The sequence below is a fragment of the Cimex lectularius genome, unplaced genomic scaffold (genome assembly GCF_000648675.2).
Source record: "Cimex lectularius strain Harlan isolate CLEC.00 unplaced genomic scaffold, Clec_2.1 scaffold16, whole genome shotgun sequence".
Taxonomy (NCBI): Eukaryota; Metazoa; Arthropoda; class Insecta; order Hemiptera; family Cimicidae; genus Cimex; species Cimex lectularius.
In genome coordinates, this window is record NW_019392679.1 from 1,889,590 (window position 1) to 1,904,796 (window position 15,207).

Genomic DNA, 15,207 nt, shown 5'->3' on the forward strand with positions numbered 1-15,207 from the left:
GAAAACAATGAAATAAATGGGAAACAATAAAACCAATTCCCATCATAGTTACAGGAAATTGTAAGTGGAAACGGGCTTGGTGATATGATTCGTTTTGTAAATAGTCAGTTTGATTTGTGTATGTAATTGAAAAAAGCCGAGTATTTTACCAAGATTTGTTGAACGCCAAGTCGAGGAAATACAGAGCATGTGAATCCTTTACCGAAAATTTAATAAGTTGGACGGCATAGTTTGAGTTACTTCACGTTCAAGACAAAGGACCTTTGAAGAGACCAAGTGTTTGTTGCTGTTGTCCGGAATTTCATACTTACACTAGGAATTTCTTGCAACTTCGAGCAGTCTGTTACTTGTGGTCGGTCTAAACAAATTTGACATCGTCTAAGAAATATTTCGGGTGAAAATTTTTTTTACATATAAAATTATCTATTTTTAACAAAAGGCAATCTCTGACAAACGTTGAGTTTGTGAAATAAACAATCGTCCCATTTGTAATTTAAAAAAATGTTATTTTTAATGATAAATATTGGCTTTAGCAAAATATTAATTATAATCATAATAATAATTTCTTGAAATATTATGAAAGAACTATAGGTATAAAATATATTACAAAAAAAAGCGTTATACGGTTTGGATTAATCCGTCAATCTTTCAGCGGGGGTTGAGATGTAATTAAAAAAACAATTAGAGATAAATAGAAGAGAGCACAAAGCAAAAACAAAAGTACGTTATGATGTAAAGTATAACCTGGAGAATTAAAACAAAAATTATATGCATGACCAAGATGAAAGTATAAGTATAAACTAAAAGTTAATTAAGCTTTTTAAATTATAAAGGCTCGGAAAGACCCAAGCATGCTGGGCTTAGTTAAATGGGAAGCGTCAGTTGAAAAGAGAATCGAAATACACCTAAAAAAGAGTGTTTTTCTAAAAAGCAAGACAGTTTGGAAAAATCATCCTGAAAAAAAGAGAAATTTAAATAAACTGGAAGTATGAAAAGTTTATCCAATTGATCATCAACTGTAATTAGGCCTATAGATTCTATGTCTAAGGGGTTATTTACCAATTATAAGAATATAATTTGTTATTAGCGAATTAATTGTGCTTTTGTGTTTAGGTGTCGTTTTTGATTGATTTAATTTTATTTGAGTTTTATCGTCAACACCAAAATTTTGCAGGCTTTTTAAACCAAAAATCTTTATGTTTTGACGACCCTTGTAGTTATCCAAAACCAAATTGCTTTTGCACCATATTGCAACACCATTTACCCTTAAAACAGCTCCACATATTTTTCAGCTAAGACCGCTTATTTCTTTAACCTTTAACATTTCCACACATAATGTATGAATGTGCTTGCTATGAATGTGAAACAGCTTTATTGGAAATTGAACAGAAAATAAAATTTACCAACCATTGGATTTTTAAGATCTTGATTAATTCTGGTGGAGGATGGCAACTATCGTACAAAACTTTAAGCTTCTAGATAAGTTAAATCTTTTTATCCCCATACGCAAAACCATTATTGTCAGGCTGACGCTGTTTTAACGCTGGACTTAGGAGTGATACCCTAGGTACTATAAACATTGGAAAGTTTTTTAATCATCAGATTTGAAGACAATAGGTTTTTTCTGCTTTATGTCACTTTTGGCCTAATGTGCGCCGGACGACAACATACTCTCAGGTTTTAAACTGTTGTAGTAAATGATATAGGATTAGTTCAGTCAAAGATGATAAATGACTTTTGCCAGAGGTATTCTGAGATAGTCACTGAATGAAGATGGCGTGAAGCCGTAACGAGCTTGAATGAAACGTCAGCGAGAGTAGATGCAGGAGCTAACAGCTAACCATTTAACCTTGCGAATAGACCCACATCATCAATTTTCCAAGCTGAAATCGATGCAATAGAACTCTGTGCACAGGAAACAGTTAAAAAGGGATGGTGTACATATTTACACATTTTCAGACAGCCAAATAGCATAGAAAGCCTTAGACTGGAGCTGATGGACCTTCAGGACACCTACAAAGCTGGTCTGATAATGCCTAACATCTCCAGCTCTAGGGAAAACATAATCTCGTAATCCTGATATGGGTTTCAAGATGCGAGTGGATCGAAGGCAACGAACAGTGTGACTAACTACAAAAACCTTCTACCCTTTAGGCCAAAACGAAAATTGGGACCCTTCGAATATGTTATATGTTACAAGTTGAACTAGGCAAATGGATGGAGAAACAACCATACCAGAGAGAGAGGTAAAAATCCATCAAAAACGTTTCTTAACATCCCAACCTCTGTTTCTTAACCTGAGAATCAACTCTCTCTCTCTCTCTCTCTCTCTCTCTCTCTCTCTCTCTCTCTGTTTAGCATATTTCTTTGGTTGGTGTATTATAACTCTTTTATGCAATTTTGTCCATTAATTTTTCACCGATCATTCAAGTCTTTCACTTATTATCATCTTCTTCGAAAAAGTAAAAATTAAAATTGGTGGTGTTTGCTGCTCTGCAAATCGTTGAATGTTTGTACGAGAGCAATGGAGCAAAGAGTAAAAAACACTGAAGATGGCGTGAAGTCGAAACGCGTTGAGTGAAGCGTAAAAACAGCAAGAGCAAGCGGGTAAAGTAATCAACAAGATTAAAAGTTAAAAGTTTTAATTTTTTAACTAAGAACTTTTTCAAAAGCGATGAACAAAACATGTTAACACTTTTTTTGTTTTAAATTTCCTGGTTAAAGACTAAACAGAAGAAATAAACTCCTCGTAAAAATGGTTTAGTCTTAAAAACTTCAATTAGTTATCATAAATAGATGTGTATAATGACAAATTATTTCACTGTATAACTAATTATAAAATAACAAACTCTCTGTAATTGAGTTCGTTTGGGATATGGCCGCCCATAGGATCAGTGAATCAGCTAAACCAAGGCTTGTAACTTCATCCTTAATCTTATATGTGTGGTGATTAATGACCGTTAATCGATAATTATTCAGAAATCGTGTGATGTAGGTTTCAGAAAAACATTTTCCTTATCGTGCCAACGTTTCGATCTTTATTGAGATCTTCAGAGCTCAAAGTGTTTGTCTTCTGTGTAATTGTGCCATTCTTGCGTGTCGTGTTGAGAGTTGTGTTGTACTTTCAACACGACACGCAAGAATGGAACAATTACACAGAAGACAAACACTTTGAGCTCTGAAGATGATCTCAATAAAGATCGAAACGTTGGCACAATAAGGAAAATGTTTTTCTGAAACCTACATCACACCAGACCGCATCTGAATAATTAATTAATCTTATAGTAACCGTTGGTCTATTACTATGTTAATTTAAAATAAAGAAAATATTTTTAAAGAAATTCTTTTGTGAAACTCAGATTAGGAGAAAATACCGTTCAAGGCACATAGCGAAGAAGGTGAAGAATTTCAACTTTGATCATGGCAAGTAGATTCTTAAGAAACCGTTGTTATTTTTATTTCAAACAATTTTATTTCGTTTTTACGCACACGGAGAACAAAGAAAAGACTGAAAAAAGAAATCACATAACTCGAATCTTGACTATATTTGATATAAAAGGGAAAAGGGGGTGATTTGCATATAGAATAAAAACAATGTGTTATAAAAGGAGTAAAATGGGGAAAAAATTACATCATGATGTTTGTGAACTACCAACGTGTGCCCAAAATTAAATTCTTCTTTGATAAACGAGAACATAGAAAACATAAAAGCTCTCTTTAAATTTAAACGGTGATTTTTATTTGTTAACAAACTGAAATTCCAAGCAGGTAGTAAGGAAGTATGACCTTTACTGCTTAAAAATATATATGAACAATTACAATAATTCATTTAAACAGTATTAACATTGTAATAAAATAATAAACGACGACTTTTGACTATAATTTTGACTTAACATCTCAAACGTTAATTCGGTCAGAACGTGGTTCGGACTTAAAGGGCAAAGGAAGCCTTGTCCACTTTGTCAACTTCCTGGGCAGTAAACAAGTCCATCCGTTGACATTCCTTTCCGCCATTTCTGCTCTGGTGCTGAATAATATTGTACACCAGCACCAATCCTAAATTCACATAGCAACGTGCATGAATATTTTTAGGATGTAGATGAATCTATGCTCTGCGAGGTGTTCAAAAAGAAATTAAGGTCAAATTTTTAAAAGAACACAATCAAAACTTCCACCTCGTCAACCCCAACGAAAATACAAATACACAAATATAAACGGGCAACCATCTGACCGACCGTCAACCGCTTCCGAAAATACACAAATCGAACACCGATCAGACACGTTATCAACTACAAATTTATCCCGAGTACACAAACGCAAAACGAAGTGCAATTTCATTAAAAGCACACCTAGAATTAAACAACACGTTCTGCATACAAAATTCAATCGATCTAACATACAAAATCAAATATACAGAAATTACAGTTATAACGAAGTCTCATTCGACGTGAAACCTTTCAAACCCATCAATTCCAGTAAATTATGGATTGTCTCAAAAATATCACCCTGTAATCATGAATACATAATATAAACATAATAACTACAGACCAAAACGGCTCCAAATTTAACCGTCAAATGTACAGTCAAAGTACTCACTTCATTCATTTTCGCCAAAATATTTGCTTATCAAGGCAAAACAAGAAAGCTCCAGGCCCATATAGCATTCCTAACTTGCTACTAAAAAATCTCCCGAAAAAAGCCATAATATTACTAATGTATCTTTTCCATAGCGTGCTAAGATTGGCAAAATTTAAAAAAAGTAGAATGATTTCACAATTATTTAGAAATCGTGAGATGCAGTCTGGTGTGATGTAGCTTTCAGAAAAACATTTTCTTTATCGTGCCAACGTTTCGATCTTTATTGAGATCATCTTCAGGGCTCAAAGTGTTTGTCTTCGGTGTAATTGTGCCATTCTTGCATGTCGTGTTGAGAGCGCCACACAGAATGATTTAATGCTAATATTCATAAAAACGGAAGGCAAATCTCATGATAAGCAAAGCAGCTATAGGCCAATAAGAGAACTCAGGACAATTCCGATCTTTGTACCCTTAATACTGAGTAGAATCGGGAAATATATAACGTCAACATACATCACTAGGGAGGAACAGTTCCACAACTGCTCAGCTGGTTCCATGGTGAACATAATTCTGGAAAGCACCAATAACATACTGGTATGGTCCTTCTCGATGTAGGAAAAGATTTTAACACCATCTGGAAGGAGGGACTAATATACTGGCAGATAAGGGGCATAACTTGTCAAACTGGTGCAATCCTACTTAAATAAAAGATCCTTCCGTGTGTCTCTAAACGCCATCCTTTCAGCATAGCAGCAGGAATGCCCCAAGGATCCATCTTGAACCCTTAATACTGAGTAGAATCGGGAAACATATAACCTCAACATACATCACTAGGGAGGAACAGTTCCACAACTGCTCAGCTGGTTCCATGGTGAACATAATTCTGGAAAGCACCAAAAACATACTGGTATGGTCCTTCTCGATGTAGGAAAAGATTTTAACACCATCTGGAAGGAGGGAATAATATACTGGCAGATAAGGGGCATAACTTGTCAAACTGGTGCAATTCTACTTAAATAAAAGATCCTTCTGTGTGTCCCTAAATGCCATCTCTTCCCTTTTATCATAGCAGCAGGAATGCTCCAAGGATCCATCTTGAGCACTTGCCTTTACAAAGAGATTAAATGAGGAAATTAATAAAATAAGGCGTTTCTGCCAAAGAAGGAGTTTAAAGATTAACGTACTAAAATGTGAAGCATTTCTTTTAATAAAAACATAGTGAGTAAAGCAATTAATCTAAAAGGAAACCTTGGTACGTTAAGGTAACTTATGTGGGTTTAACTCAAGGCAGTTAACTTAATTTCTCCCTCACTCTACGAACAAGATTGCTAAAGCTAAACAATGTATCAGACTTCACTTTCCACTGTTAACAAAAGAATCAAGCACGGCCTACTGTAACAAGCGTCTCATTTACAATGTAGCAGTCAAACCGATGATTAATGTATGCCCGTCCGGTATGGAGTTTAATCTGCAACTCTAATTTTATGAAAATGAAAAGACAACAATTTCCTAAACCTAGTGACCTTGTCTTCCAGAAGGACCAGACTAGAGCAGCTGCATGATAAAGCTGAAACCTCTTAGATATAGGAAACAGTGAAAAACACCAAAATTTTTTATTGAAAGCTCGCCTTAAATAAAAGCTAAGTATGCAGATCAATAGGTATTTATGACACGCAGAAACGGAAACGTAAACGTATCAAAATTATTTTATCGCAAACATAATATAAACAATTTGTTAATTGTACATTTTATTTACATTGTGATAATATTTAGTGTGATAGTAAATTTATATATACATATATTTACATCTACGTATGCATTTATTTACTTATTTATTTATTAATCTTTCTATTTATGTATTTATCTGCTTATTTATAATCTATGTTATACCTATTTGTACGTATAAATTAGTTATCTTATAACTACTGTAACCTTTATATTTCCCATTATATCTACTTACTAATGTTTTCATAATTATTAACGTTAAGTATGCAAAACATGTATCAGCGGTTAATAAAACAATTTTTTAAAATTCCAATTCCAAAATATTTGAAAAAACCAGCTAGAAGTAAAGTTTTGAAGTTCTGTGACTTGTCTAATGAGAAGTTACGAAAGTTGGTAATAGTTGACCAATAATAATAACAATGATCACTTGAGGCTCTTTTATTGAGAATTTGGTTTAAAAATTTAGCGTGAGACACCAACGAAAAAACTAGAAGTCGGGAGAAGAGTGCAATTGTAAATTGACAGGACAATTTGGAAAAAGGTTTTAGTCCTGTGGGAAAGAGTGCGGTCAACTTTTGCAGCCTGAGGAGGAAATAACCACCCTCCTGCTCGGGATGGAGAACGAGTCCCTCGTGTACGTCGTTCACGTTGAGCTGATTGATTCCTCGGTATATCATTTGATTAGAAGGAAACAGCTCCCTGAACTCTCCTTTCTTTAACTGTTTGACATAAGCCCAAATATACAAAGAACTAGAAGAGCCAAATACACAAAAACAGATTACTTTGATAATTACCTCCAAGGACAAATAAGAGATGCCAAACTGTCATGATTTGTCCGGAATTTTAAAAACTGAGAAATGAAACCGTAGATCTGTTTCTTCGCGTAATCTCTTTTCCGTTTAGTCTCTCTCTCTCTTTATGAAGTTTACAAAAGCTTTTATAAAACATGTACTCGCTTTTGACTCGGGGCCTGGCTGGCTGTCTACAGCCTTGGTCAAGCTGCTCTCATGGTGTTTGGAATGTTTGTTTTATTCTATGTGAGAAATGAGCGTGACTAGATAGATAGATAATAATGTTTATTTACAATAAAAATTATTTTACAGAAAATATTTAGTACATAAATCATCCTAGACAATAGCCCACAGGCTGTCTGTCGAGTTGCCAAAAGAAAAAAACATAGAATAATATTAATAATACGAATACTAATACTAACAATACTAATACAAATAGTCATAATTTACACAATACTTTATTAATAATTGCAATTATCGACTAGGAACGCTCTGTATTTTGGGGAGTACAAAACATAATTGTAGAGACTGTGCCAGTTCTGCCCATTCAAAAATGAAATTACTTCATTTTTTTCTAAAAACAATTTGCCAAATCACGTAAGTCTGTATTCCTTCAATATAGGGCACACCGCCAAAAAATGGAAGCCATCCTCATACACACCTAAATTACACAAAGCACAACGATACGCTTCCTCATTTCTGTGAACCGAGTATTTAAGAGTCAGCAACTGACTTCTTGCTTTCATTATCACACATCATTTTCAAGTTATAATTTTTATTTAAATAATAGTGATTTTCTCCTAATTTCAGATTCAGTTCTTTGTATAAGCCATGGAAGACAGACCGTGTGCTCTTAATTTTAATTTATTTTTAAAATCAGTTCTCAAAACATCTACCAAGCTTTCCACGTTATTTTTATTTACGTCGGAGTACCTCAAGGGGGTTAAACCGTGTTGTATACACAACTTGTCAAATGCTTTTGCCCAAAATATTTTCTTGTCTAGTATTTTCGAGGCAAAATTCGAGGAAGTCTAGTAGAAGACAATGATAAAACTTTTTGCATGTAGGTCAGATGCAGGCTTAATGTGTTGAAAAACAATGGGTCAATCCCTGTCTCCAAATATAAGACAAAATCCGGTGTATCCTTTCTTAAGGAAAACAACCTTTTGACAAAATATTTATTCAATTTCTCCATACTGTCATACCATTTATAGCCCCAAACCTGAGCACCATACAACATTACCGCCTTGGAAACAGAGTTAAATACATTATATTTTGCTGAAATGGGAACATCACTATTCGACAAGAGAGGCTTCCAATTAGTATTAATACCAATTTTGGCTACATTTAATTTTTCTTTAAGATGTCTTTCCATAGCAAATGGATGTCTTTCCATAGCATTTCCACATGAGCGTGACTAATGACAATATAAATGTAAAGCTTGCGGCTATGGTACATGCTTAAGCAAAAAACACTAACGAAGAAACCCCTTGGACTGGTCCCAACAGTGTTCAAAACTGAAGTCCATCCACCTTAAACTGGGCTCCGGGACATAAAGATATATGGAAAATTAACAGGCTGACAACTAACTAAAAGCTTAAGTTGGAACTGGAAAAATGGCTTGAGAAAGAAAAATTCAAGTATAGGACAAAAGCACCTGGTACGAGGCAAGCTAAGAGACAAATCTCGCAAAAAGACCTCCTCTCTCTCTTCGGCAAAATTTGAAGAAAATTATATACATTCATATCTACCACCTTAAAGTGGGCTCCGGGACATAAAGGTATAAGGAAAATTAACAGGCTGACAACTAACTAAAAGCTTAAGTTGGAACTGGAAAAATGGCTTGAGAAAGAAAAATTCAAGTAAAGGACAAAAGCACCTGGCACGAGGCAAGCTAAGAGACAAATCTCGCAAAAAGACCTCCTCTCTCTTAGGCAAGATTTGAAGAAAATTATATACATTCATATCTACCACCTGAAGAAGATGGGAAAAGAAGAGACATATCCTTTGTGAATGGGAAGCATTAGCCCGGTTTTGGTACATCCACTTCCGTGAGGCACTAACACCAAGGTAAGTGCATGAAGAGGCGACGCAGAAAATGCTTAGTTTTGTACGAAAGAATGCACTTTCCAAGGTGTGGATATAAATATAATCGTAGGATCCCCCAATAGACTTGCGTGTTTAAGACGCTCAAGCTTAGGCTACTGCCATCTTGCAGTGTACAATAAACATTAAATGACTTAATTTGTACTACGTACTCAGATTCTGCAATAACCCCTATAATCGTGTCATACGCCTGAAGTGGGGATGGCGGAGGACCTCCTCGCCAAGATCGCAACAAAGGTTTAGATTCAAATTCACAGAATCAGTGTGCAGTTTAAGCTATTATTTTTAGCCCTAGTGAAAGTGCTAAATTTAGAAAACATGCAGTTGTTTACTGTTTCAAGCAACACGCTGCTTATTTGAAAGTTAGTCTAAAAGTGAGGAGACTCTAGATATCACGCTCGCGGTACCTTAATAGAGGCAGGAGAGACCATGGAGGCAGGTTCTTAGTACCTCATAGGGGTAGTTAAAGCTCGATATCACGATCGGCGTTCAGAAATGGTTAAAAAAGATTGGTTATTTCGATATCTCTTGTCTACCTATCCGTATTATTTCGGTCAGTCAAACACGTTTCGGTTTAAGGACATGAATGACTTAGATTTACCAATAAAAATGGATGGCTAGCATCCGAACGCTACAAGTTAGTTAAAAAAAAAATCTAACGTATAGCTTTAGTCTGAAAAACACAAGAACTTTCCCGTCAACGCCCAGTTGATGCAGTGCGAATAATGTCGAATACAGTAAGAGAAGGATAAACTGTTGGAGACAATGAAGTTCTGCCAAATAACAAGTGAAGGGTGACGTCCTGGTCCATCTGGATTGAAATCTGCGCAAAACAAGCAACGAATGCCATATGTATGTAGACAGAATTCTGCTTGAGAAGTCATACGTTTTTACCCTGTCAGGGGTATACGCATAATAGTGTTTTCTTCTTTAAATTCACTAATTTCGTGGTCCGCTTGTCCAATTAATATATTACAATTAATTAAGGTTTTTAGTTGAGTCAATGGCACAAGCGGGATTCGAACCAACGATCTTCGGCTTGATACGCCGCTGCTCTACCACTTGAGCTATCGTAACCTCGATCCACTCGGACACCAACTTCCCATCTCAACCGCACCTTTTGAAAAATGGCAAAAAAGGAGGGAAAACTCAAAAGGGGGTTGAGAAGGGAAGTTGGTGTCCGAGTGGATTGAGGTCACGATAGCTCAAGTGGTAGAGCAGCGGCGTATCAAGCCGAAGATCGTGGGCTCGAATCCCGCTCGTGCCATTGACTTTTTTATCTCAACTAAAAACCTTATTTAATTGTAATAGTGTTTTATTATTTTTCCCCCATCAATACAATATTAACAAATTTTTAACATGAAATTTGGTCCATCAGCCAAGTGTGTATGTTATGTTTTGTTATCACAAAAGAAATGTAAATCGGAGAGTAAAATAAAAAAGAAATAGTAAAACATTTGAATAGACGCTTTGCAGTTGAAAAAACCCAGAAGAAAGAAATGCATAATAGTAAATTCCCATTTCGCAGATGGCCGGAAATGTTTGCGTCTCATAAATCATCAAACAACAAATACTTAACAAAAGTGTATCGTTGCAGTTTTAAAGGTTTCTGCGTGTTGCAGGCCTAGGTGAACAGACGTGACTATTTCCAAGAAATAAATATGAAATTCTAGAAATATCCTTCGCAGTTTCCCAGCTTGATCCCATTCAACCGAGTTTCTCAACTCATTTCTGTCAACAATATCGTCTCTGTTGTTTGCCAACTAAGTACAACATGAACGCCACAACTTTCTACCTTTATGCTCCCTCCCGCCTCTATTAACAGAATGAGCTTCAAATTCTCCCGATTATTGTTTACTTAAATGAAAACTTGTATGTACCTGTTTTTGAATCCTGCCTTTTGGTGCTGTCAACGAGCAACGATGAAAAGAGTCAAGTATATAATTACACACACTTTGATACTCTTCGAACATGAATTTGAACAAGAGACTTTACTTTAATTTTGCTTATACGGTTATTCAAGCTTCATAAATTACTTTAAAAACTGATTCTAAGAGAACAATGGATTTTTTCTTGGAAATCCATACAGTTCATTGAAGAAATATCAATAAAATCACTATACAAATTAACACAAAAAGAAATACATATCAAAATTTTAACGTTTAGAAATAAATTATATTTAAAATCGCATTTCTGGTTCTTTATGAGTACATATCTATTTCTAATTTGACCAATGAATCTAAAAAATCAATTCAAAAACAAAACAAGGATTTTCTAAACGCTTCCCATTTCAATGTAAGAAACTGTTAAACTTATGTTAGATTGAAAGCCGCGCAAACCACCGACATGGCTTGGTTAACTATTGTCGGCTTACCGCAGTAACCCTTCTCAACTAATGATGCGCTAACAACCACCAAAATCCTACCAACATGTTAATGGCTTATTAAAGTCATTGGTTATATAGCTAGTAAAATATACAGAACAACGAAGGCAAACAAAAACATAAATTTATAAAAAAGTCAGCATTAATTCGCCATTAAACAAATGTTTGATAGAACAATAGTGTCCAATCGCATTTCTGGCTCTTTATGAGTACTTGTCTATTTCTAATTTGACCCTTAACCAAAGACTGAACTGACTTTGAACTTAAATAAATACTCGACAGTTTTTCAGACTGTAATTATAGCAACTGCGCCATAGCAATAAAAAGCTGAAGAACACATTCCAGGGAGACATTTTCTCTGTCAGTCAGGCGGCAATTAAGGCCTAAACCTCATACGAGGTAAAGGAAAAAAGCACGGGGATTATTGAAACCCTTGTAAAAGTCAGTGATACGAATGACCTGATCATGGGTCCCTGGGTATTCGTGCCCTAGAGGCAATGAGAAAGTTGACTTCTTGACGAAAAAAGGAGCCAATATGGATTCTCTAGGCCTCGAACACTACTGTGGCCTAACATCTTGCCAGAAAAAAAAGGACACATTCGAAAATGGATCCTTAATGAGTCTAAAAACCCTGGTGGAAGAATGAACAACAACCCAAGGATGAGACACGGGAAGAGAATCGTAGAAAGCCATTCTCAAGACTTACAAAGGAATTACTGGAGACCAACCCCAGCAAAACCAGGATTCTGGACTTGGACTGGAATTCTAGGACAGAAGAAACATTGTGCAGATATTGCCGGGAAGAAGACGAGACGGCAGAACACATTTTATGTTTTTGTGTAGGTCTATGTACGTGCAGATTCTTGCAACCAGGAGAGCCAGAAAGATCCTACAATAAAGAGCGGCTGGGAAGGCTATGGAGATTGACTAACAATCCACCGGTTTATTATGTGAAAAAAACATTTAGTGTAACATTTTCAAAAAGCATTTTCGTCCATTCTATTTGGCACATGATTAAAAAATATGTCCAGTTCATGATTTTTTCCTCCTCAAAATATACTACAAAACAGCAGTTTACGGCTGAAGGGTAAGAACGAGAAAAGAACCTATACGATTTTAACGGGTAGAAAGAGAAAAAGAAAGGGGGAGGGTAAAAGCATCGTTTTAAAAGAAATTTTCACTTTTCTCACTATTTTCTCACTTTAAACTGTAAAAAACCATTGACTTTAAAAACTGATATCTAGCACAAAACAAATTATCTAAACAACTTTTTATAAAAATCTATTTTTTCTTTTGATGATAAATGTTTCAAAAATAGAAAATATATTTTTGACAAAGTTTACGAAGTCCCCTTCCACGATTTTTGACAGTACACCATTAACATTAAACGCTAAAATAGACAATTTACTTTTGGCGCTGGCTGGTAAAAGCAAATTAAAACTGACACAATTAAATTGCCTTTCTGATTTCCGTGTAAATTACATCCATTGGTTTACTATGGGAAAAACATTTAGTATAGAATTTTCAACCAGCAGGATATTTGTGGTGGTTGATTTGTCACGTTGAAAACCGTGTTGTTCGGGGAGTATAAATTTATTATAAAAACGTGTAATGGTATCACAGACAAGAGATTCGAAAGTTTAACAATGACAGATTCATGCCTGGATTGTTAACTTTGGATGGACAGCTAGATTTTAGCCGTTTTAGAAGTTTACTACAATGGCATTGCAATAATAGCAATTTTAGCAAGTGAGGGTGGCCAAATACGGAAAATATGCTCGTCTGGATACAATTAACCCCGGCGTTGCTTTCCACTTTTTAATTAGGAACATTTAAATTAATTGTTTCATTCAGAGGAAGGCGCGTAAAATGCTAAACCGGCACGACAATGCCGTCTTGCGTTTAGTATTTCCGCCTTGGAATTGTATTAGAGTTGAACTTTTAATGAATTCGCTTTCCCGGTAATTAAGGCGTCTAGTGTCAAAACACAAAATAGTTACAAATAATATAATAGATTTTCGATTTGTAAAAAAATACCACTAGAATTAATACCATATTTCATGAGCACTGTGTTTAGTTAACAAATAAGAACAGGGTTACATGGATTTAATAAAGGTTATTCGAAGGGCATTTAATGCTCGTTTTTAAACTTGGCTTAGCAGAGAATTAAAAGAGGCAGGAAGCTATAAACCGGCTTAAAGAAGTTTTACGGGAAGAGCTTTCCAAAGAAATCGTCCAATATTTTTACCTTTGGTGATGAAAGTGTTACAAAAAAAAAAAAAAAAGAGAGAAAAAAGCCTACCAATGAACGCTGTAAAGCAACAGAAACCAGTGTAATTACCAGCAGGTCAAAAAAAGCTTTATTATCTGTTATATTAAATATAAACAAATCAATAAATATTGAGTTGTCCGGAAAATAATGTTACGTTTTAATTACCTCTCTAAACTGTTACCCCTATTAAACTGTTTATGTTTGACGCATAATTCTTTTGTAGGAATGACGACACTTTTTAATCGTCTTCCAAACAAAAATGTTTGTTTACCTAAGTCGCATTTCATTACTTTGGAATAATACAGACTTTAACTAAGATGTCAACGCGTGATTTTCGCGTAATATCGTTTTACGAGTTTAAACTCGGTCGGAACGGTGCCCAAACGGCCAGAAACATTAATGTAGCCTGGGGCGATGGCAGTGTAAGTGCGAGCACCTTTCAGAGATGGTTTAAAAAATCTCGGGAGGGGGACTGTAGCTTTAAAGACAAAGAAAGTCGTGAAAGGATTTCTTCCCTAGATGATGAGATTCGGCGATCTTTGCTCGAAGAAAATCGTAGAACAGCTGTTCCGTAATATCTTCACCATGAACCCACTAATCCAGGCAATACAAGAGAAAATCAGGGAAATACACGAACAAAGAAAAGAGATAGTTATTGCCTGGATACCGGGCCATGTCGGCATAGAAGGTAATGAAAATGCCGATCAAGCTGCCAAACGAGCAGCGATAATGCCAGATGACCCGGAAACTCACGTGAGCCCAGCGGATGTCAACAAATATATGAAGAATCTTTGCTGGAAAGATTGGCAGAACCGCTGGGACAAAATGACCGACAAACTAAAAGAACTAAAACAGTCGGTCAAACCGTGGGCCATGGATAGTATGAGCAAAACAGAGAGAATAATATTGACCCGACTGCGAATAGGCCACACTAGACTGACGCATGGTCATCTCTTGGCGAGGAAAAGTCCACGGAGATGCCCATTGTGCGGCGCACAAATAACTGTTAAACATTTACTAACCGAATGCGAACTACTGGCGCCGCACAGAACAAAGTGTGGCCTTTCCTCGAGCTTGAAAGAGGTTTTGCAACACAGCAATGACAACAGCAAGAAAGTAATCAAATATCTGAAGCAAATAAATGCATATGGTCGCCTTTAAGGCTTCTCCACACGTGGTTTCATTTTCCCTTCCTGAAGTGAGTGTATTTATTGGCGAGAATGTGTGAGTGTATGGGTGGGTAGTGGTCGGAATATCGAGTACCCCACAGACCCACCAAACTAGGATAGATATCTCTTTGTGTGTTTTTGGTAGAAAGAATGTATTTATTGGCGCGAAAGTGAGTGTGTATG

At 35.8% G+C, this 15,207-nt stretch overlaps 1 protein-coding gene across 2 annotated transcripts in view; it reads left to right on the forward strand.

Annotated features, from left to right (window-relative positions):
• LOC106661351 (beta carbonic anhydrase 1) overlaps window positions 1–15,207 on the forward strand; it is a 104,234-nt gene that overhangs the window by 63,424 nt on the left and 25,603 nt on the right. Inside the window, exon 7 of one of the 2 annotated variants that reach the window (XM_024225578.1) lies at window positions 6,114–6,155. The exons of the other annotated variant lie outside the window; for it this stretch is intronic. Coding sequence (XP_024081346.1) covers window positions 6,114–6,140 — 27 coding nt within the window. The 3' untranslated portion in view covers window positions 6,141–6,155. Of the gene's footprint in view, window positions 1–6,113; window positions 6,156–15,207 lie in introns of those variants that run through there. 2 annotated transcript variants of the gene reach the window in all.